At 45.5% G+C, this 22977-nt stretch overlaps 1 protein-coding gene across 2 annotated transcripts in view; it reads left to right on the top strand.

Annotated features, from left to right (window-relative positions):
- Positions 1-205: 205 nt before the first annotated feature.
- LOC123486453 (ras association domain-containing protein 5-like) overlaps positions 206-22977 on the top strand; it is a 33513-nt gene continuing 10741 nt past the window's right edge. For both annotated transcript variants that reach the window (XM_045217772.1, XM_045217771.1), the window contains exons 1-2: positions 206-348; positions 10152-10276. In XM_045217772.1, the coding sequence (XP_045073707.1) occupies positions 207-348; positions 10152-10276 (267 nt within the window). In that variant the 5' untranslated portion in view covers position 206. The remainder of the gene's footprint in view (positions 349-10151; positions 10277-22977) is intronic.

Raw genomic sequence — 22977 nt, 5'->3', positions numbered from 1 at the left:
CAGCAGGGTGGTGCCATGCTCCCAACCGGGCACAGGTAGCGCCGTTGATAAATGGGCGGGGGGTAGTGGAGGGGGAGCGAGGGGCGGAGGCGGTGGAGAGCGGTGAGGGTGTAAGCCAGGTAAGAGCTTCTCAATCCTTGTCGCTGCGTGTGAGGGCTGAGGTGGGGGGTGAAGGAGAGGGTGAGTTGGGGGGTGAGGATGGCGATATGGGCAGTGCGTGTTTCGGTCAAGTGTCCAGGCGTCTGGGGAGGCTGTTACGGCGCCTGCCTAAGTCTCGCTCCTGGAGTGACGGACTACGGATGCTCCGCAGAACCAGCTCCAATGGATCACTCATCAACACTTCCTCAGGTACGGAGGGAGGGCGGGAGGGAGGGAGGGAGGGAGGGAGGACAATGGAGCTCCTCCAATGGTTCTCTCAATGAATCCATCTCTTTTTCTGGTCTGGAAAAGAAGGAAGGAGGGAGATGGGAAGAGAGGAGAGGAAGGAAAATAGTAAGAGAATATGGGGGATGGAGAGGAGTGTCAGAAAGAGTGGGGAGAAGATAGCAAGGTATGGAAGAGGATAGATGGAGAGTAGAAAAAGAGGAGGAGAGGAGAGGATTTAGGGGATGAAGGAGGAAACTGGACAAGAGGTAAGAGCAGAGGAAGAAAAGGATAGAGGAGAGAAAAGAGGGAGGTGGTGGGTAAGGGGTGTTGTTACATTGTGTGTTACAGAGGACAGCTCTGCAATGACCATTTGTATACTGGTACTCTGAATCTCTCTCTCTCTCTCTCTCTCTCTCTCTCTCTCTCTCTCTCTCTCTCTCTCTCTCTTTGTCTCTCCCCCCTGTCTATCTCTCTGATCTCTCTCTCCCTCTCTATTGTGTTGTGTAAATGTGTGGGGATGAATAGATAGAGGGATACAGAAAGACAGTCATCAACACAGTGGAGCTTCTGGAACTCTTCCCCCAAACAGGGCATAGGAATTACACACACACAGTTCAGTGAACCAACTCCACTCCACTAGCAGTATTCTATCACAGGCCATCCAGGTCATGCATATTCTATGTCTCTGAAAATCAGCCCATGATAAATGTGTTCTATTAAACCTGATCTGTAAACTGAGGGGACAATCCCATAAAACCAGATTATAGATGTCTGCCTGTGGTCTGTAGTGGGAATATGATATTAGAGCTGACTGTTTAGGGGCCCGGAATGGAGTTTACCATCGATCCTAGCATTTGTTTGTTCACAGAGAAGGGAAAGACTGACGCAGTTGTGTCCAGTGATAAATATAGACGGCACAATGGTAGGAGAAATAACTTAATAATGCAGAGCCAGATCTATAGATTTACATAGTGAAAGAAGAAAAGGGACTGAAGTGTTTGTGTGTGTGCACCCATGCATTTGTGAGTGTGTGTACCATACATTTCAATGGTGGCAGGTAGCCTAGCGGTTAAGAGCTTTGGGCCAGTAACCGAAAGGTTGCTGGTTCGAATCCCTGAGCTGACTAGGTGAAACATCTGCCGATGTGCCCGTGAGCAAGGCACTTAACCCTAATTGTTCATGTAAGTCGCTCTGGATAAGAGTGTCTGCTAAATGACTAAAATGTTTTAAAAAATAATGTGTGTGTTTTCTTCTATTACTGGCTGACTCCTCTTCTCCTCTAGCTATCATTGACATGATTATGTGTACCAGGGCTTCTGTGCTGGACTAACTAACTGACCAAGATGGCGGATGGAATCCCCTCATCTAGGCCTCCCGAGTGGCACAGTGGTCTAAGGCCCTGCATCGCAGTGCTAGAGGCGTCCCTACAGACCTGGGTTCGATCCCAGGCTGTATCACAACTGGCCGTGAATGGGAGTCCCATAGGGTGGCGCCCAGTGTCGTCCGAGTAACGGGAGGTTTTGGCCGGGGAGGCTTTACTTGGCTCATCGCACTCTAGTGACTCCTTGTGGTGGGCCTGGGTGCCTACAGGTTGACCTCAGTCGTCAGTTGAACGGTGTTTCCTCTGACACATTGGTGCTTCTGAGTTAAGTGGGCGGATGTTAAGAAGTGGGGTTTGGCGGGTCATGTTTCGGAGGATGCATGACTTGACCATTGCCTCCCGAGCCCGTTGGGGAGTTGCAGCGATAAGACAAGGGGCTAAAATACATTTAAAAAAGGAATCCCCTCATCTTCCAGCCCACCTCCCCTGCTGTCCCCCACTCTGCTTTACCAATAGAACTGTCACTGTTGACTTGCTGTCTCTGGTGTCCTCCTGTCTAGGGGCCCGAGGGCCAGAAGTTTTTTTCAGGAAAACCTCCTGGCCTCCAGTCTCTGAGTGTGTTAGTGGATTTTTCTCATTGGACTGCTACTTCCTCTGCCCTGCCACGCTGGTTATATCTGGTGTGTGTGTGGGTGGCACAGGCCTGGCAGAATGTGTGTGTGTGTGCACGCGCCATTTCATACCATGAATTCTGTCTGAAAAACATTGATCTGGTATATTTGATTCCTCTTGTGTTACTATTTTATTTGTATTATTGAAAAGCATTTCACGGTAAAGTCTACACCAGTTGTATTCGGCCCATGTGACATAACATTTCACACACCTTTCATCCATCTTCCAGACCTCTCACAACATCTCCCTTTCATTGGCTAACTCTAGTTCTCTCAAAATCTCCCCTCTGTGTGTGATTGGCTAGCTGAGTTTTCAGTGTGTGTGATGTCAGCTGTAGACAAGCACACAGATGTGTGTGATATGTGTGTTCTGTTAGATAATGTCATGGCCTTCTCTCCTCTGTTGCCTGGGAGACAGGGACAGTTCTGTGTTTTGGTTTGGCCTTCTGTGTGAGCTGTAGCCTGTAAGAAATGTGAAAGGAAGGAAGGATGGAAGGAGGAAGGGATCGGGTGAGGAGGGGGAGGAAGATTCAGATTGGTGTTACTGTATCCAGCAGAGAACAAACACACACACACACACACACACACACACACACACACACACACTGGTGCTTCAGAGGAGCATAGCAGCCAGTTTTGGTTGAGCTTAAGGGTTTGTTGACTTTGGCTGGTGTAGGCGGGTCAGAGCACGAGCTGTTTATTCAGGCTTTATCCAGGCTGGGCACAGATGGATGTATGTGAGAGAGAGAGAGACAGGGGAACAGGGAAATGTCCGTGATGGACGAGAGGTGTGGAGGAAGTGTCCGTGATGGAGGAGAGGTGTGGAGGAAGTGTGTGTGTGTGACTGTAGCAGTGCTACCACAGAGGGACAAGGCTGGTCTCAACGTTATAAAGGTTACAGTCTCTGGCACCAGAAAAATCTGCTAATGCAGCTGAATCTGAGAGAAAAGGAGGGAAGGGAGAAAGAAAGAGGGAGAGATACAGTACAGAGTAGGCGAGAGAGGGGTGTCAGCATAAAAGGTCCTGGCGACTGTCTGGCAGAGAGAGAGAGAGAGAGAGAGAGAGAGAGAGAGAGAGAGAGAGAGAGAGAGAGAGAGAGAGAGAGAGAGAGAGAGAGAGAGAGAGAGAGAGAGAGAGAGAGAGAGAGAGAGAGAGAGAGAGAGGAGAGAGAGAGAGAGAGAGAGAGAGAGAGAGAGAGAGAGAGAGAGAGAGAGAGAGAGAGAGAGAGAGAGAGAGAGAGAATCGTTGACAGAGGCATCAGTGTTTCCCCTCATTCCTAACAGCCCCCCTGAGTTTCAGGTACTACAGTGGGATTCTCCAGCTCTGACCACAGCACGGCTCAGGGAAGTACCACACCGCCCCATAGTGTTCTGTCTCTATAGGGGAAGGGGTTCTGCAGAACCCAAATGGAACAAGAGGGAGAGAGAGAAAGGAAGACAAATAGAGAGGAGGGAAGTAGAGAGAGAGAGGTTATATGAGTTGTGCTGGGAAAAGTCCAGTTGTTCAGTAGAGCCTGTAGGGGAAGTGAGGTTCAGTACAGTAATGTTACAGTGCGGTGTGGCTCTGTAAGGGAAGTGACTCTTTAGACAGAGTGCTTGTTTGACAAGGAGGAGATTCCTTATGCTGGCTGGGGGAGTTTAGAGCTCAGCGCCTCAGGGAGGATTGACTGTGTGGAGATTCAAGTTTCAAAGTTTATTCGCCAAGTACACAGGAAACAACAGGTGTAATACGAGACAGTGAAATTCTTACCTTGAGCGCTCTTTCCCAACAATGCAGTGTTAATAATAGAAAATGTAATAAAAAATAAAATAATAAAAACCACACAATAACTATAATGAGAGTTAAAGAACACAATAATGCAAGTATATACAGGTCAGTACCAGTACCTTATTCAATGTGCAGGGTTACTGGAGCTGTTGAGATGGGTTTATACATAAAAAGTGACTGGTAGTAGGAATATATAAACACTTATGGTAATAAACTAATGGTAATACAATGCCTTCGGAAAGTATTCAACCCCTTGACTTTTTCCACATTTTGTTACGTTACAGCCTTATTCTAAAATTGATTAAATTGTTTTTTTCCCCCCTCATCAATCTACACACAATGGCACGTTGTGTTTGCTAATCCAAGTTTATCATTTTAAAAGGCTAATTGATCATTAGAAAACCCTTTTGCAATTATGTTAGCACAGCTGAAAACTGTTGTGCTGATTAAAGAAGCAATAAAACTGGCCTTCTTGAGACTAGTTGAGTATCTGGAGCATCAGCAATTGTGGGTTCGAGTACAGGCTCAAAATGGCCAGAAACAGAGAATTTTCTTCTGAAACTCGTCAGTCTATTCTTGTTCTGAGAAATGAAGGCTATTCCATGCGAGAAATTGCCAAGAAACGGAAGATCTCGTACAACGCTGTGTACTACTCCCTTCACAGAACAGCGCAAACTGGCTCTAACCAGAATAGAAAGAGGAGTGGGAGGCCCCGGTGCACAACTGAGCAAGAGGACAAATACATTAGTGTGTCTAGTTTGAGAAACAGACGCCTCACAGGTCCTCAACTGGCAGCTTCATTAAATAGTACCCGCAAAACACCAGTCTCAACGTCAACAGTGAAGAGGCGACTCCGGGATGCTGACCTTCTAGGTTGAGCTGCAAAGAAAAAGCCATATCTCAGACTGGCCAATAAAAATAAAAGATTAAGATGGGCAGTCTGAGATATGGCTTTTTCTTTGCAGCTCTGCCTAGAAGGTCAGCATCGCGGAGTCGCCTCTTCACTGTTGACATTGAGACTGGTGTTTTGCGGGCACTATTTAATGAAGCTGCCTTTAACTTCCTGAGTGATGTCTTGAGATGTTGCTTCAATATATCCACATAATTTTCCTTCCTCGTGATGACATCTATTTTGTGAAGTGCACCAGTCCCTCCTGCAGCAAAGCACCCCCACAGCATGATGCTGCCACCCCCATGCTTCACGGTTGGGATGGTGTTCTTCGGCTTGCAAGCAACCCCCTTTTTCCTCCAAACATAACGATGGTCATTATGGCCAAACAGTTCTATTTTTGTTTCATCAGACCAGAGGACATTTCTCCAAAAAGTATGATCTTTGTCCCCATGTGCAGTTGCAAACCGTAGTCTGGCTTTTTTATGGCGGTTTTGGAGCTGTTGCTTCTTCCTTGCTGAGCGGCCTTTCAGGTTATGTCGATATAGGACTCGTTTTACTGTGGATATAGATACTTTTGTACCTGTTTCCTCCAGCATCTTCACAAGGTCCTTTGCTGTTGTTCTGGGATTGATTTGCACTTTTCGCACCAAAGTACGTTCACCTCTAGGAGACAGAACACGTCTCCTTCCTGAGCGGTATGATGGCTGCGTGGTCCCATGGTGTTTAAACTTGCGTACTATTGTTTGTACAGTTGAACGTGGTACTTTCAGGCGTTTGGAAATTGCTCCCAAGGATGAACCAGACTTGTGGAGGTCTATCATTTTTTTTATGAGGTCTTGGCTGATTTCTTTTGATTTTCCCATGATGTCAAGCAAAGAGGCATTGAGTTTGAAGGTAGGCCTTGAAATACATCTACAGGTACACCTCCAATTCACCCAAATGATGTCAATTAGCCTATCAGAAGCTTCTAAAGCCATGCCATCAATTTCTGTAATTTTCCAAGCTGTTTAAAGGCACAGTCAACTTAGTGTATGTAAACTTCTGACCCACTGGAATTGTAATACAGTGAATTATAAGTGAAATAATCTCTCTGTAAACAATTGTTGGAAAAATTACTTGTGTCATGCACAAAGTAGATGTCCTAACCGACTTGCCAAAACTATAGTTTGTTAACAAGAAATTTGTGGAGTGGTTGAAAAATGAGTTTTAATGACTCCAACGTAAGTGTATGTAAACTTCCGACTTCAACTGTATGTGTGTGTGTGTGTGTGTGTGTGTGTGTGTGTGTGTGTGTGTGTGTGTGTGTGTGTGTGTGTGTGTGTGTGTGTGTGTGCGGCAGGTGATATAGTGGCTAAGAGTGTTTGGCCAGTAACCAAAAGGTGTGCATGTGTCTTTGGTGTCTGTTGTCCCAACAGTTTTTAATACCAGTCATTTTCCTTCACGGATGAGAGGGAATGTTTACTCTTTCAGAGAAACGGAAAGTAGAAGAGTGCTGACTCTCTCTCTTTCTCTCTTTTCAGTTTGATGGCTTTTCCCTGCTTTCTTTTCCCTGAGGGGATTTCCAACTGTCAATGTCTCTACTGTAGAGAGCATTTGGAAACTCCAGCTCTGTCTTTGAGGTTTGATTCATTTGTTAGATATGGGTGTTTTCAGGTAAATCCTGTGAGAAAATGGAATCTCCTGCTTTACTGCCGTACTGTCCTAACTGCAGAGGGGGAGAGAGAGGGAGGGAGTGGGTAAGGGAGGATGGAGGGACTGGGAGAGAGGGGGAGGGAGGAGAGGGAGAGGGGGAGAAGTAAAGAGCGGGAAGAAGTGTCTGGGTCAGTGTGAGGTTAATCAATTGTTCTGCTCAAACCAATCAGGCTTCTCGCTTCAGCACTTGGGCTCCGTCCTCATTGTAGATAGAGGACATCGACTACATCATCAGCTGTCTGCAAACACTGCTGTTTCTCTCTCTCTTCCTCATCTCCTCCCCTCCTCTCTCCCTCACATCACCTCTCATCTCCTCTCTCCCCCTCCCTTCCTCTCGCCTATGCCATAGATTTTTCCCCTGCGTCTAGTCTTGTGAGACAATGCTCAAGGAGCCGGAAAATCTCAGCTCATCTCTGCATCTGTAACCCGAGACGCCCTGTGTGTGTGTGACCAAGGCTGGGCCAGGCGATACAGAGAGGAGGAGGGAGGAGGAAGGGATGGGGGTGTTTGTGATGGCCAGAGGAGGGTACAGATAGTCTGCATCCTGCCCAGATTAGCAGGAGGGCAGACTGAGACGTGGGACAGACAGACAGACAGACGGACGGACAAACAGTCAGACAGACGGACGGCTGGGTGATGGTGGCAGGAGGAAAATATGTTTACTGTGCTCCTCTGGGTAGGGAGTAGTCTCCTCTGGGTAGGGGGTAGTCTCCTCTGGGTAGGGAGTAGTCTCCTCTGGGTAGGGGGTAGTCTACTCTGGGTAGGGGGTAGTCTCCTCTGGGTAGGGGGTAGTCTCCTCTGGGTAGGGGGTAGTCTCCTCTGGGTAGGGGGTAGTCTCCTCTGGGTAGGGAGTAGTCTCCTCTGGGTAGGGGGTAGTCTCTTTCACAGCAAGCAAGACTATGGGGTAGAAGAGGGGAGTATAGCGGGAAGGGTAGTGGGTAGTGAGTAAAATAACAAAGGTCATAGGGTTCGGAAGTGAGGGGGGTAAGGGGTTCACGGGGGTGGGAGGTGAATTTCTAGGGGTACGTGGGTAAAGGGGTAGAGGGAAGGCGGCGAGGCGAGAGGGTGGTATGGTAAACTCAGTATGGGTTCGACGGCAGAGGGGTTTAGACAGTAATGACCCTAATGCTGATGGGAGGGTCGGGGGTTTACTCACTAATAGTCCTAACGTGTGTTCTGGGGGTCTTACCAGGACCTCATGGGGGTCTTCGGGGGGCTTTAAGTCCTCTAATCCACTCTGAGCCTGTTTGGGGCATTTAATTGCGTCCCTCTCTGAGCTGCAGAGACACAGAGGCTGTCACGTTCATCTGCGTTCAGCCCTGTTCAGCTGTGTTCTTCTTCAGGCTGAAGTCTTTATTCTCTTCTTAACGTGGCTTTAGCCTGCACTCCCAGCTGGTCTCTTCATCAACATGCCGTGTGAGTGCAGTGTGTATACAGTCTGTGTGAACATTATCAGACGGTACATTATCCTGCCCTGTTGACAGCAGTATATCAGGGGCAGGAAGAGGAGGAACAGACAGACACCCAGGCAGCTTTCCATCCAACTGTGCTCTAACACCTACATGGCATCTATCTATCAGACAGGATTCACCCTCCTGCTGCTCTGTCTCTGAGTCTGTTCACAGGCCAGGGTTGTTCACCTATTAGACCTATAAATCACATCAACACTCATACAAACAGGCTTCAACTGATCCTTATTATGGGAAGATTAGTCAATCAGTGCAGCACCTAGCTCAGCCCTACCCTGGTGAACGAGTAGAGTAAGGTTCTGTCTGACGTGAGTGGGACAGATAGGGTGTCACTAAACCTAAGGGGTGAGATGTGAAGAGGAAGACAGGATGGGAGAGTCTCCTCCCAAAATGCATTTCCTCTCTCTGAGTGTTTGGGTTGGCTCTCTCGCTATCTCTTTCGCTCTCTCTCTATTGCTCTCTCTCTCTCTGACCTCTATTTCCATCTACACAGAATCTCTTTCCCAGGCATCTCCCTCCGATAAGCAAGGCATCCCACCCTGTACCTCACACTCACGGTCAGGCTCCTCCAGAAAGGTTACGTTGTCTTGGTTACCGTGCTTCTGTGTAGCTGTCTGTGTGTAGCTTCTGATAGTTTACCATTCTTTTAGTTTTAATGGGAGAGCAGGCTGTAGCTTACCCAACACAGTTCAATCTCTTCCTTTCCTCTTCTCCTTTCCTCATGACCTCAGATCTGAAAACATTCAGCAGTGACAGTCTTTTCTATGTGTACTGTGTTGATTTTGTTGGCATCATGCACTCTCCCATCTCTATCTGTGAGATTTTAGCTCTTTGGCACCATCTAGTGACATCTGTCATAGAGCGTCACTGTACTTAAAGGGATAGTTCACCTCAAAATCATTGCCATTTATAAAGCACACAGAGAGCAGCCTCTAGGTGGAGCCACATGAACATGTTTCTCAGGCAGAACTCTGAACTGAACACTGGAGAACATTAGCAGATTTGTCTGAAATATGGTGAAAATGCACATGTTGGAGACCTGAATTATTTAATATTTTTCATCATTAGTCCCCCTAGAAATCTTAAGAAAGGATTTGTATGCGTGTGTTGTCGTGGTTAGATGTTGTTACATGCGTGTTGTGTTGGAAAACGTCCCCTGACCTTGAATCACTCCTCTGCTCTGAGAGAGAGGTCTCTGCCTGCTGGCTACATGACTAGTATGTGATTCGTCAATAGACTCACACACACAGAGAGAAGTGCACTCACAGACTCTGTCACAGTTACAGTAGGCCACACAAAGACAAAGGTGATACAAATGGTCAAACAATGAATGAGGAGATTTGATTAAACTGGCCAAGGTTATACCGGGCTATGGTCCGTCACGTGACCGGGCAAGCCGTTGAGGGAGGCGCGCCTTGCTCAAATCGAACAGTTAAAACTAGAATTTTCAAATTAGTTTTAATTGGGAAGGCAGATAAAGCATTATTTGTATTTTTTTAAACAATCACTTTTGCATGTGAAAACACAGAATCCTACTCATTACTCTCCACGTCAGTGGAGGCTGCTGAGGGGAGGACGGCTCATAATAACGGCTGGAACGGAGTCAAAAGAATGGCATCAAACACATGGAAACCATGTATTTGATACCATTCCACTTATTCCACTCCAGCAATTAACACGAGCCTGTCCTCCCCAATTAAGGTGCCACCAACCTCCTGTGCTCCATGTGCTTTCCTACGTACTTTTGTTTTGAGTCGACTTCGCCGTCGGCCAGAATGGGGCACCTGGCTAAAGCCTGGGAGCCCGGTTCCAAAACAAATACAATCTGTTTTCACCTGGTGCAAACTACGCCGCCTGGGCCAGATTAATCGAATCCCCTCAGTTCCAAGGACAATGCATTATCATTTCTGCTCTCTAATTGGTGCCCTGTGTGTGGACCCAGTCATTGATTGGTCTGTTTGTGTGTCCGTCAGACTGCAACTACACCTGTCACCAGGAGTGTGAGGGCCGGGTCCAGCTGGACTGCAACCAGAGAGACAGCAACCTACAGGAAACTCCATCTCCCAGAAGACACTGCTCCACGCCTCCTCAGTACAAGGTGAGACAGACCTAGAGCTAAATCAGTTAGGTGTATACTGTGTAGTGGGGGTAGTTGTAGGTCACAAGCTGTTTGACAGGCTGCTGCTGGTCATGTTGGATGTGAAGCACTTGAGCTGATGACACAGAAAGTCAATGCATCAGACGAGGACACACACACACATTTGTTTTACAATCCTTGTGGGGACCAAACAATTGATTCCCATTCAAAATCCTATTTTCCCTAACCCCTAACCCTTAACCTCTAACCCTAAATTGTAACACTAATTGTAACCCTAGCCCTAATCCTAACACCTAAGCCTTTTTCCTTGTGGGGACCAGCGAAATGTCCCACTTGTCCGAATTTTCCTTGTTTTACTATCCTTGTGAGGATTTCTGGTCCCCACAAGGTTAGTAAAACCAAACGCACGCACGCACACACACACACACACACACACACACACACGAGACAGACATAACATCCACTCAATCACTATAGATTTTCTTCATTGATCCACTATTCTTGTGAGCGTGGAGCAGTGCTCTGCATGGTCAGGAGATTACCCTCTGCTCGTAAGCCTATTGTTTGTTTATCCAGTCTATAAATCTATCAGACCTACGCAGAAACAGAGTGCTTATTTTTCTTTATTCTTCCGGATAGTCACCATTTGAAGTTTTGGGGATTTTCAAGTCCCTCAGTCAAGCACCTGATTCCTTTTTTTGTTGAAGCTGGGCTAAAGCGTTTGGGAATAGTTTTTTCCTTTCGTCTACATCATCATTGCTATATATTTGTCTCTCATACTGGCTGTTCCTCTCTCAGTTATAGGGTTAGTGTTTTAGTGTTTGGGGTGGGATGGGATTTTCACTGGATTCATTTTGTTGAGTCTGAGGTTGTTATGTAACTAATAGGACTCCTCCTGAGGCTGTGTTTTCCTTTTCACACTTTCAGACCCCCACTCTACTCTCTCTCTCTCTCTCTCTCTCTCTCTCTACTCTCTCGCTCTCTCGCTCTCTCGCTCTCTCGCTCTCTCGCTTTCTCATCCTCTCATCTCTCTCCCTCATTCGCTTATTCATTCATTTATTGGATGATTTGGAGACAAGATGTTCTCTGAGAACATATTTCATGCCTCTCACATCTGTAACTCGACTCTCCCCCTCTGTCTACTCCTTCCCCCTACTCCCCCCTTCCCCTCCTGTTTCCCCTCCTACCCCCTCTGTAAGGGCTGTCAACAGCGGTAGCGTCAGTCCTCATATCCTCAGACCCCAGTCTCTCTGCCTAGGGGTCCGTATGCTCAGTCATTAGCCTAGCCGTAGCCTTACGCCAGCCTGGCTGTGCTGTCTCTGTGAGTCTGGGAGCAGAGCACCCCTCCTCACCCACAGAGCTACTTCAAACATGACCGGCCTTCTGTCTGACCTGTCACAGAACGCATCTACTGTGTGTGTATGTGTTGCTGTGCCCTTTGTGTCAGTCTCTCAGCGTGTGTATTCTCTTTGTGTTTATATAGCCTCTCTTTGGAGGACAGACACTGTGCTTTAGCAAGCAAGCTGCTTTAGCTAACTGTGTGTATTATAGTGGCTGTTGGTCACATGATGAAGGCTGTTGGTCAGATGATTAGGGCTATGCTCTTGGTTAAATTGTTGGCATAGAATTAGGAATTAGAATCATAGAATGGACATGAACCTTCTTATGATGGTCCAAAGGTCAGCCATGTTGGTCAGGGAGTTGGTCAACCATGGTTTGCCAGTGCTGTGATAATAAGATATTGTGTAAAACAATGAATGGGAAGGATTTATCTGCACTGTATGTGTGTTAGCTAGCTAACCAGCCAGTTTTAGAGGAATGATGATTCCATTAATTGTTCTAATTAACTGCAAATAAACCCACATTCAAATCAAACAATATAGTCAATCCACAGCATAAACCAGTATAAACTGTATTTATAATTATATGACAATATTTTAGGTTTACTATTTGTATTTGTATTTGTATTTGTATTTATTATGGATCCCCATTAGCTGCTGCCAAGGCAGTTCATACAATTTTAAAAACATTATAATACATTCACAGATTTCACAACACACTGTGTGCCCGCAGGCCCCTACTCCACCACTACCACATATCTACAATACAAAATCCATGTGTACGTGTGTGTGTATGCATGTGTCTGTGCTTATGTTTGTGTTGCTTCACAGTTCCCACTGTTCCATAAGTTGTATTTTTATCTGTTTTTTAAATACAATTTTACTGCTTGCATCAGTTACTTAATGTGGAATAGAGTTCCATATAGTCATGGCTCTATGTAGTACTGTGCACCTCCCATAGTCTGTTCTGGACTTGGGGACTGTGAAAAGACCTCTGGTGGCATGTCTTGTGGGGTATGCATAGGTGTCCAAGCTGTACGCCAGAAGTTCAAACAGACAGCTCGGTGCATGTCAATACCTCTCATAAATACAAGTAGTGATGAAGTCAATCTCTCAACCACTTTAAGCCAGGAGAGTTTAACATGCATATTATTAATGTTTGCTCTCAGTGTACTTCCAAGGGCCAGCCGTGATGCCCTGTTCTGAGCCAATTGCAATTTTCCTAAATCCCTTTTTGTGGCACCTGAACACACGACTGAACAGTAGTCCTGGTGTGACAAAATTAGGGCCTGTAGGACCTGCCTTGTTGATAGTGCTGTTAAGAAGGTAGAGCAGCCCTTCATTATGGACAGACTTCTCCCCATCTTAGCTACTGTTGTATCAATTATGTTTTGACCATGACAGTTAACAATCCAGGGATACTCCAAGCAGTTTAGTCACCTCAACGTGCTCAATTTACACATGATTTATTACAAGATTTAGTTGAGGTTTAGGGTTTAGTGAATGATTTGTCCCAAATGCAATGCTTTTAGTTTTAGAAATATTTAGGACTAACTTATTCCTTGCCACCCACTCTGAAACTAACTGCAGCTCTTTGTTAAGTGTTGCAGTTATTTCAGTCGCTGTAGTAGCTGACGTGTATAGTGTTGAGTCATCCGCATACATAGACACACTGGCTTTACTCAAATAACTATAATTCCATTACACCATTTCTGATGCATAACATGCCTTACTTTTTATTTTCCTGCATAAGTAAAAGCAGGAAATGCATCACCTATGCCTCTACTGCCATTCATTCCAACTAGACTGGTTTTGGATTTCTCCCTGACCAAGATGGCTGCCATTTCCGCCATATTATGGAACGTTGAGGGTTTATGACATAGCCCCTCTAGTAATTTAATAAGATCTCTATGGTTGTTGGCCTCTGTGAGTACAGATACATTAGATGTTTGTCTTCCTTCACTGCCTACTACATGGAAGCACATACGCACCCGAACACAAGACATGCGCACACACTCACACAGACACCAGAAAAGGCTTTCTCACAATCCTGCTTTCGTGCTAGCAGACTCAGATCTTGTTGATTAGCTATTGAGGTCATAAATATTTGCAGGTGTTCACACACGCACACGCACACGCACACGCACACGCGCACGCAAATACACACTCATGCACACATGCTGTATGAAGTATAACTGTATCTGTAACGATCCCTGCAGTCTGAGTCGGTTTCTGTCTGGGTACTAGTTTTTCTGCTCGGGATCTCCAGTTTCCCGAGGGTTCTGGAACGCTCCCTGCCTGGTTGCCGGGCAACGTTGCTAGGCGGGAGCTCTCTTGATTTCCGCACCTGCATCCCATCAGCAATCTGCACACCTGGTCCTGATCATCACCCTTCTTAGGCTCTGTCCTAACATCCATTCCCTGCCGGATCGTTAGCCATGAACAGTATGTTTGCCCGTGTATCAGCCTTGGAACTTCTAGCGTTAGTTTTGTTGTTTTGCACCTTTTTGACTTGCTGTATACTTACCTCCGTTTTGTTCTATCTGTAGTCACTCACCCGGAACCTTCACCCAACCTCTGCCTGATGGTCGGCGGCTGCCGAGCCATTACTGGACCTACCACTGCACCCTCAACAACCCATCCACGCCACCCGCTCTGTTCCCTGGATTATTCAGCCTCACTCGTGGATCTATTAAATAAACACTCACCTTTGTTTCAACTTACCTTGTCCTGGTCTGCTTCTGGGTTCTGGCTTAGTAAACCGTGACAGTATCTCTCTATCAAATGAATATCTCTGAGGGTGTCTGTGTGAGCGTGTGTAAGTCTGGGTCTGCGTGTTTCTGTTGTGATACTGGCACCTATGCTCTCAAAGCCCACACACTCTGCACTGCCTAGAGTGGGCCAGATAACACACACATACAACACACACACACACACACACAATGTAATCTGCTCCCACACATGCCACGTGTGGGAGAGAAAGAAAGAGCGAATGAGAGAAATAGAGTGACAGAATGTCAATGGGGTGACCTTACAAACGTCACTAGAGTGAAAAAATAGACTCCTTATCCAAGTGTGGTGCTCATGTAGTATACGTGTAATGTGCTAAAGTGAGAGGGTGTACAATGAGCTGAGGCCTGCATTGGAGGGCCAGTTGATTATCTCTGTAACCTGGAGTCATGTTAAACTCTTGTCTGGTGTGCAGGCTGCCCAGTGTCTTGGCCTCCAGTCTGACTCAGAGGCTGAAATGGTCATCACGGCTGGAGGAGTACACTATTACTGTACCGGAGACCTGATGAGAGGTGACGGCTCACATCTCAAGGCCCTTCTCCCTTTTCTACTCTATACTCTCTCTCTCTTCCCTCTTTCTCTTTCCCTCCCTCTTTCTCTCACTCTTTTGTGCTTACACTAGCAGAGATCGATCCCCTTTTCGCCAATACCTCCACATGCTCATTGTGTCTCATTAAGTGAAACTGGAACCTAGTAAGGGTTGGCTGGGCTTTATCGACTCTGGTTTAGTGGGGGGAGGGGGGCTGAGAAAGGTAGGGGTTTGGGGGGCTGAGATGGGATGGGGGCATGGTCTGTCAATGAGCTCCTCTCAACCTCCCCACCACCCACTGTTCCCCTCTGTCCCGCTCTGTCCCCATCCTTCTCCCTCCACAGTGATGATGGTAATGGTGTTGAGGGCTGTCTCTGCAGGTAGACTAATCTGTCATCAGCTGATACTGACATGGAGAGAGACAGAGCGCTCTCTGTTTGTCTGTGGTTACCACTGGAGAGAGACAGACAGCTCTCCCAACAATCCTTCAGAATCTAATCAACCTCTGACAGGGGGGATGGCTTGAGGAGATGGACAGGCTCCATCTCTTTAATGTAGGATCTGTCTCCTCTGACTGAACAGCCTCCCTCTCTTTGACAGACTGACAGAGTCCACCTGATCAGCCGTCTGTCAATCTTATGTTTTAATGATTCATCTGCTGTATGCCTTGAGTTGGTTGTGATTTAGAGATAGCTAGATATTGTTCTCTGACTTACACGCACACGCATGCACGCACGCACTCACTCATACACGCGCATACGTACACACACACACACACACACACACACACACACCCGTATACACACACGTACACACACAACATTATTTGGTAGTCCATCTCTGTTTTGACAGGGGCATTAGCTGGACCCTGTTCATATGGTCAAGACCAGGGCCAGAGGGCAGAGGGGACAGGTCGGGGGTCAACAAAAGGTTAAAGGTCATCTTCATCACTGACCCCTGGGGGATACTCACATGACCTCCACACTTGGTTTCTCCTGAAACCCACAGACAATAGTACCCATGTTTACAATTCCTCTTTATGGAACTAGACATGAATTTCTCTGAGATTTCTGTTCTTGATCATTACCAGGGCTTGACTTGGAATTAAATAGGTGCCGGTACTCATTTTGGGTGCCGGTACTGTTTATATTTAGGTACAGGAACTCCACAATAATGTTGAGCTAATATTCGATAAGAGGTGCATGAACTCAAGCAGTAGAACCTATACTCAGTTCCGGTATGTTTCTGAGCATGTTTATAAGAGTGTACGCATTATGCAGTTATAATACAGTAGTAAACAGAAGGGTAAAATGATCAGTACTCTGCTTTTTTCTGGGTCATTATAAATCTGGAGGTTTTTCTCATGCAGCAGGAGCAGTATGGGTAGCGCTAAGGCACAGCACAGCAGCCATGTTACTGAGTGGCTTCCTGCTTATGCATATCAGGTGTTATGAGCTGTTAGACCGCATCTCTCTCTCTCTCTCTCTCTTAGAGGATGTGGCTGGGCTGAGCTGGGTGCTGTTGCTTGCAGGAAGAGAGAGAATGGAGGGGAGGGGGAGTGAGGGGAGGGTGTTTTTGTAGCTCCGCAGAAAGCTCGTAGGCAGATAACAGACTCAACCACAGATGGTTGAGCAAGGCTGCGCGAGAGAGAGAGAGAGAGAGAGAGAGAGAGAGCGAGAGAGAGAGAGAGAGAGAGAGAGAGAGAGAGAGAGAGAGAGAGAGAGAGAGAGAGAGAGAGAGAGAGAGAGAGAGAGAGAGAGAGAGAGAGAGAGAGAGAGAGAGAGAGAGAGAGAGAGAGAGAAGACAGAGAGAGAGACAGAGAGAGAGAGACAGAGAGAGAGACAGAGAGAGAGAGAGAGAGAGAGAGAGAGACAGAGAGAGAGAGAGAGAGAGAGAGAGAGCGCAAAACGAACGCAGGAGAGCGAGCGAGTGGGAGGTGCAGCGCAAAGGCTTCTCTGTCAGTCCGTGAAGCTAAGAGGAGAAGAGGAGAAACCTCCGGATGTCAGAAGCCTGCAGCAGCCGAGGTCTCTTCCCCAAGAACCAAGGACTATAGCACAGGGCCACTGCAGCCTGGAACCACTGACCTGAACTACAGCTACCGGAGTGTTTCTGTGTGTGAGAGAGTGAGAGCCTGTCAGAGTAATTGATGTGTGTCTGTATGGGTAAGCAGCAGTAGCCTGCTGAAGTAATGTGTGTGTGTGTGTGTGTGAACCCATTCACAGTTCTTATTAGCTGATCAGCACACAGCTGTAGGGCAGGAGGGGGTTGAAGGGGCAGTGTGTGCATGTGTGTGTGAGGCATTCTCAGGTGAGCAGGGTCAACCGGAGACCAGACTGCAATCGGAGGCTAAGCTGTGAAACTCTGACTCTGTGACACCAACGTGTGTGTACAGTATGAGTGTGTGTGATATCGGGGTCAGAGCACACACGACAGGAGGAAGTGACACATCTCTACTTGCGCTCTCTGATTTCCTGAAGCCTCTCCGGTGGCACGAGGGGCGCTGATAGGACCCGAATCTGAGCTGACCTCACCCCTACTCACCTCTCTCCTCACCCGATTCTGGAGTCAAAGCTTATCTGGATACCTACAGACACAAGACTGTGGATGTTCGGCAGTGGATGTTTGGAATTGAGAGCCACACTTGGACTGTGAGCTGTGCGTGTGTCCCTATACTGACCTACTGAGGTGACTGTGACTGACTGTGGATGCATAGTGGATGTGAAGAGCTCTGGGACTGTGAGCATTGTGCACAGTGAGTGTGGCTGAATGCCTCTACAGACAGAGTATTTCCCCCTTGGGGACAATCAGGTTTCCTTCTGCTGCTCTGCTGGGTGTTAATAGGCAGCCGAGGGCTCAAATTTAACCCCTTAAATGACGGGCAGCAACAGCATAAGCAGCGGCTACTGCAGTCTGGACGAGGAGGGCGAAGACTTCACCTTCTTCACCGCAAAGACCTCCTTCTTCCGCCAGCCCAAAAAGCTGGTTAAGGTACAACAGAGAGAAAAATATGTAGGGAGGGGAGGGAGGAAGGGGAGGAGGGGTATGTTTCTCTTGATGCTGTGTCAGTTTTGATGCCTGAAAAAGGAGAAGCGTTGAGTTAAGAGGAAGTGTGTGCTCTACAGACTATCAGTAACATTTCAACTAATTATCTACTAACCCTAACCCTTATCCTAACCTTAACACTTATCCTAACCCTAAAGTTAACCCTAACCCTAGCCCTAAACCTAACCGTAATCTTAGCAAGCAGTTGCTTATCAACAGATAGTTTGTTGATAGTATGACCATCTGTAGAGCATCTTCAGATAGACTATCTGGACTATCCAAATAAAGTGTGACCGTTTGTGTTTTACTGTGTGTGTGTGTGTGTGCGTGTGAATGTGTGTGTGACAGAGAGGTGTGCCTTCATTCCATCTGTCATAGCATCGATCCGCTATCCATGCAGCCTTCCTTGTAGAAGCTAGCCCCTCTAGGACACTTCTTCATGGCTTAAAACGCTAAAGACTGTATAGCAGCAATATGGTAATGGATCCATCGACAGCTCTCGCATGTCACTGTTTCCGTAGTAACAGGGAAGTTAGTTACATAGTTACACACATCCATTGTTCAGTGTGAGTTTTACTATAGGTCTCTCTCTCTGTCGTTCTCACTCTCTTCCACATTCTTTTTTTTCTCTTAGCATATTTCAACTGGTCAATGTAACCATAGCAACGGCGGATCTCACTGATTCTGCTTTGAGATTAGAACTCCACAGGAGTGTGCGCACACACACACACACACACACACACACACTTTCAATGTTACACAGCAGTGGTGATGACATTTTTGGAGCTTGTTTGTCTGTTCATATGAATAGTAAGCAGTTGTATAACATAGTACTGCAACGGTGTAGGTGTAAAGTTACAGAATAATAGGTACTACATGTTTATGCAGAACACACCTCCACACCACTCTCACACCGCCACTGGGAGATTGTTCATAAGGCTTTTAATGGGCAACATGACCTTCTCTCTCTCACACGCTCGCACACACACACAGGAAGGTGTAGGAAGGAAATGTTTGCTGATTAGGACAGAGGGCATAGAGATGCTGTTGTTTTACAATCACACTTACAGACACTTATACACAGACACTTACACACAGACACTTACCACAGACAACTACACATAGACACTTACACACAGACACTTACACACAGACACTTACACACAGACACAGACACTTACACACAGACACTTACACAAAGACACTTACACACAGACACAGACACTTACACACAGACACTTACACACAGACACAGACACCTACACACAGACACCTACACACAGACACCTACACAAAGACACTTACACACAGACACAGACACTTACACACAGACACTTACACACAGACACAGACACCTACACACAGACACCTACACACAGACACCTACACACAGACACCTACACACAGACACTTACACACAGACACTTACACACAGACACAGACACCTACACCTACACACAGACACTTACACACAGACACAGACACTTACACACAGACACTTACATTTACATTTTTACATTTTAGTCATTTAGCAGACGCTATTATCCAGAGCGACTTACAGTTAGTGAGTGCATACATTTTCATACTTACACACAGACACTTACACACAGACACAGACACTTACACACAGACACTTACACACAGGCCTTTGTCAGTGTGATCTCAATACCTGCACTGCCTCTGCTCGCTGGTTTGGAAAGAGCACCATATTTAAATAATTCAGCCCCAGCCCTGTGTCTGTGTCTGTCTGTTTGTGGAGTTTGGGTTGCCAGACATGCAAATATATGGAAGCCACAGTTTGCCTGTACTCTCTGACACAATCTACTAGGGTGTGTGTCAGTTTACTCTTCTTGTTGTCTACAATGGCGCCAGCCACAGATCTAAAATCAGCTTAGAATCAGCTCTCCAAACCCTAACCTTGACCATAATGGGGGAAACCCTACACCAGGGTCTAGGGGCATGTTCTTCCTACTCCCCAGCCCTACTCCATCAACTTAACGGACGTGGCAGTTTCACTGCTACGGATTCCAGCTTTAATGACCTCTGAACTGGAAGCACTTTGCAGAAGAAACACAGAAGGAATGACACCAATACAGACCCACGTAAACAGACACACACACATTTACATGCATTCAAAAACTCTCTCTCTCTCACTCACTCAAACTCTGTCTCACTCACACTTGCTGAGCGTTAAAGCTGGTTGGCTTATCTGGAGCAAAAGGCTCATCTCTGGAAATAATTCATAAAGAAAAGAGGACCTCTAATCTCCCCCTCCCGTCCTGATGAGCATGTGCATCAGTGTGTGTGTGGTTACTGCTGTGGAGTGCTCCCTTGCTCTGAACGGAGCTTTGATGTCGTGGAAATGAATGAATGAATAAATGAATGAATAAAATCACCAGTGTTTATAATTAATGCCACACACACACGTAGACATGTGTGCTTGTGTGTGTGTCCGTCCCGCCCTCCCTCCCTCCCTCCCTCCCTCCCTCCCTTTCTCACTCAGTCACTCGCTCACTCCCTCATGTCATCTCCACTGCTCATTATCCTAGCAGCACTCTACTATCGCATCTGTGACAGCTCATCTACAGGAGTTCATTTGGCTATCAGAAACGTGGGGAGCTAAGTGTGTCTCCTCTCCTCTGTGCCTCCTTTACTGGAGCAGTCTGCTCAGGGCTCAATGGTTTTGTAGACAACCATTATACCAGCCCAGATCAATTTCAGAGAGATAGTTGCATAGAATTGTACATCGGTTTCATTCTCTGTGATGTCTGTATGGCAGTTTTGTGGGAAAATAAGTACTCTACAGGCTCACTCTAGATCGTAATGGCCGCAACGGTGCGTGACACCAGGGTGTTCTGTTACCTGATCACGTCCCACGACCATGTGCCACCAACAGGAAGTGGGTTTTGTGTTGCCGTGGTAACGATGATGTGTAGAACTGAAGCTTAGCGCCTCAAGTACAAAGACGTACTTTGCTTTTTTATTTAAAAAAATAATAAAAAATGTCTGCTCAGCCAACATGCCCACACTCTGTATGTATGTAATGTATACAATAACTATGTATTTATACTATGATCCTCCCATTCTATGGAATGCCCACCGCCTTCATATGTTATGTCTGCTAAAATGTTTTACTTGGTTCTTCAATGATAGACGGAACAGATAAGGTTAACTTTGAAGACCAACAAAATCCAACTTATCACATGGAATTTGCAGTGGCCCCCATGATGGGGGAAAAAAGCATATGGTTCTCGAACACTTAAAGAGATTGTCAGCTAGAGTTACATTTTTAAAAATGAGAAATTGAACATTTAAAGAGGAGCTGGGTTGAGAGGCCTATGCTGCCACCTATTGTAGTAACAACAGAGGTCTAGGCATTCTGATAAATAAGAATACACCATTTTCTGTTATATCCCAGCACTTGGACCAAGAAGGCCGTTTTAATGATGAATTACACATTGCTGTCATTGTATATCCCACCAGGGGCAAATCTGGTGTTTTAGATAGAATTCAAGCTATATTAGATCAAATCCAGACAGGAACTATTATTCTAACAGGTGACGAAAATTAACAGACGTATTAATAAATAAGGCAAATTTAGGGAGCCTCCAAAGAGGCTGAACATGTTTATCTCTACAATTGATTTACAGGACACCTGGAGATTATTATTCCCAACTACAAAAGACTATTCCTTTTTTTCTCAAAGTAAGAGAAGCTATTCAAGAATGGACTACTTTTAAAAAATGATGCACTCAACTATTTACTGGATAAAGAAATTCATGATATAGTGATATCGGATCATTACACCAATAGAAAATACATTTAGCAACAGAATTTGGAGAATGAACAGAACGCATCTTCTGGACCTGAAATGTATTAAATACGTAAATGAAAAAAATGTAAACCTTTATAATTACAAATGTAGAAATAGAGGACAGAGAAAAAAAAACGATGTAATTTGGGATGCCTTTAAGGCGTACATTAGGGGATGATAATCTCATACACAGCAAAAGTTAAATCTGATTTAGAAATGTTTATGAAAGAAAAATAAATAAATCACTATCTTAGAAAAAGAAAAGAGATAAAGATACAAAAACGGTAATTAGAAATAACAATGCGATTAATTACAAGTTTAAAAGTTTCTATGGAAATGTATATAAATCTGAATTAAACAACAGTTGGACGGATCCTATAGCCTTCTTAGACTCAACAACTCTGAAGCAATTATCAGCAGACAAAAAACAATCACTAAAAACAGAGATCACCCAAGAAGATATATTAGATACTGTTAAAACATTTGCACGGAGAAAAGCACCACGAATGGATGGCTTTCCCATAGAATTCTATTCAACATTTTGGGACAAAGTAGCCCCAATATTTACACAAATGACAACACACGTCACTCAATTCAGTACTTCCTGATTCCATGTATCAAACAGTTATTTCAGTTATATTAAAACCAAGAAAATCTGGAGGATCCCCTGCTCATTATAGACCCATAAGTTTAATAAATTGTGACAATATAATAATAACAAAGCTCATAAGCAATAGAATGGCATAAGTCTTACTAGACTTGATACTGTACATATCAATCAAACAGGGTTTATTAAAAATAGACACTTACAAACAAATACAAGAACATGTTTAAATGTAATACAATACGCAAAAAAACAAGATATAGATTTATCAATAACAGCTGTTGATGCCGAAAATACTTTTGACCGTCTTGAATGGCCTTTTCTATTCAAAACTTTGGAAGCTTTCAACTTTCCAGCTGAAATAATAAATGTTATACAAATGTTGTATAAATGTCCTAAAGCAAAAATATACACATCTGATGAAATTGCTTTAGAAAGGGGCACAAGACAGGGATGTCCCTTCTCCCCATCCTGTTTGCACTGGCAATTGAACCATTTGAAGAAAGAATTAGACAGGACTCAAATGTAACAGGTATCAGTATTGGTAGACATGAATATAAACTTGTAAATTATCTCCTGATA

Source organism: Coregonus clupeaformis, unplaced genomic scaffold (assembly GCF_020615455.1).
Source record: "Coregonus clupeaformis isolate EN_2021a unplaced genomic scaffold, ASM2061545v1 scaf1220, whole genome shotgun sequence".
Classification (NCBI taxonomy): domain Eukaryota; kingdom Metazoa; phylum Chordata; class Actinopteri; order Salmoniformes; family Salmonidae; genus Coregonus; species Coregonus clupeaformis.
Note: the sequence above shows the minus strand (reverse complement) of the source record. Positions and strands in the feature narration are given on the sequence as shown.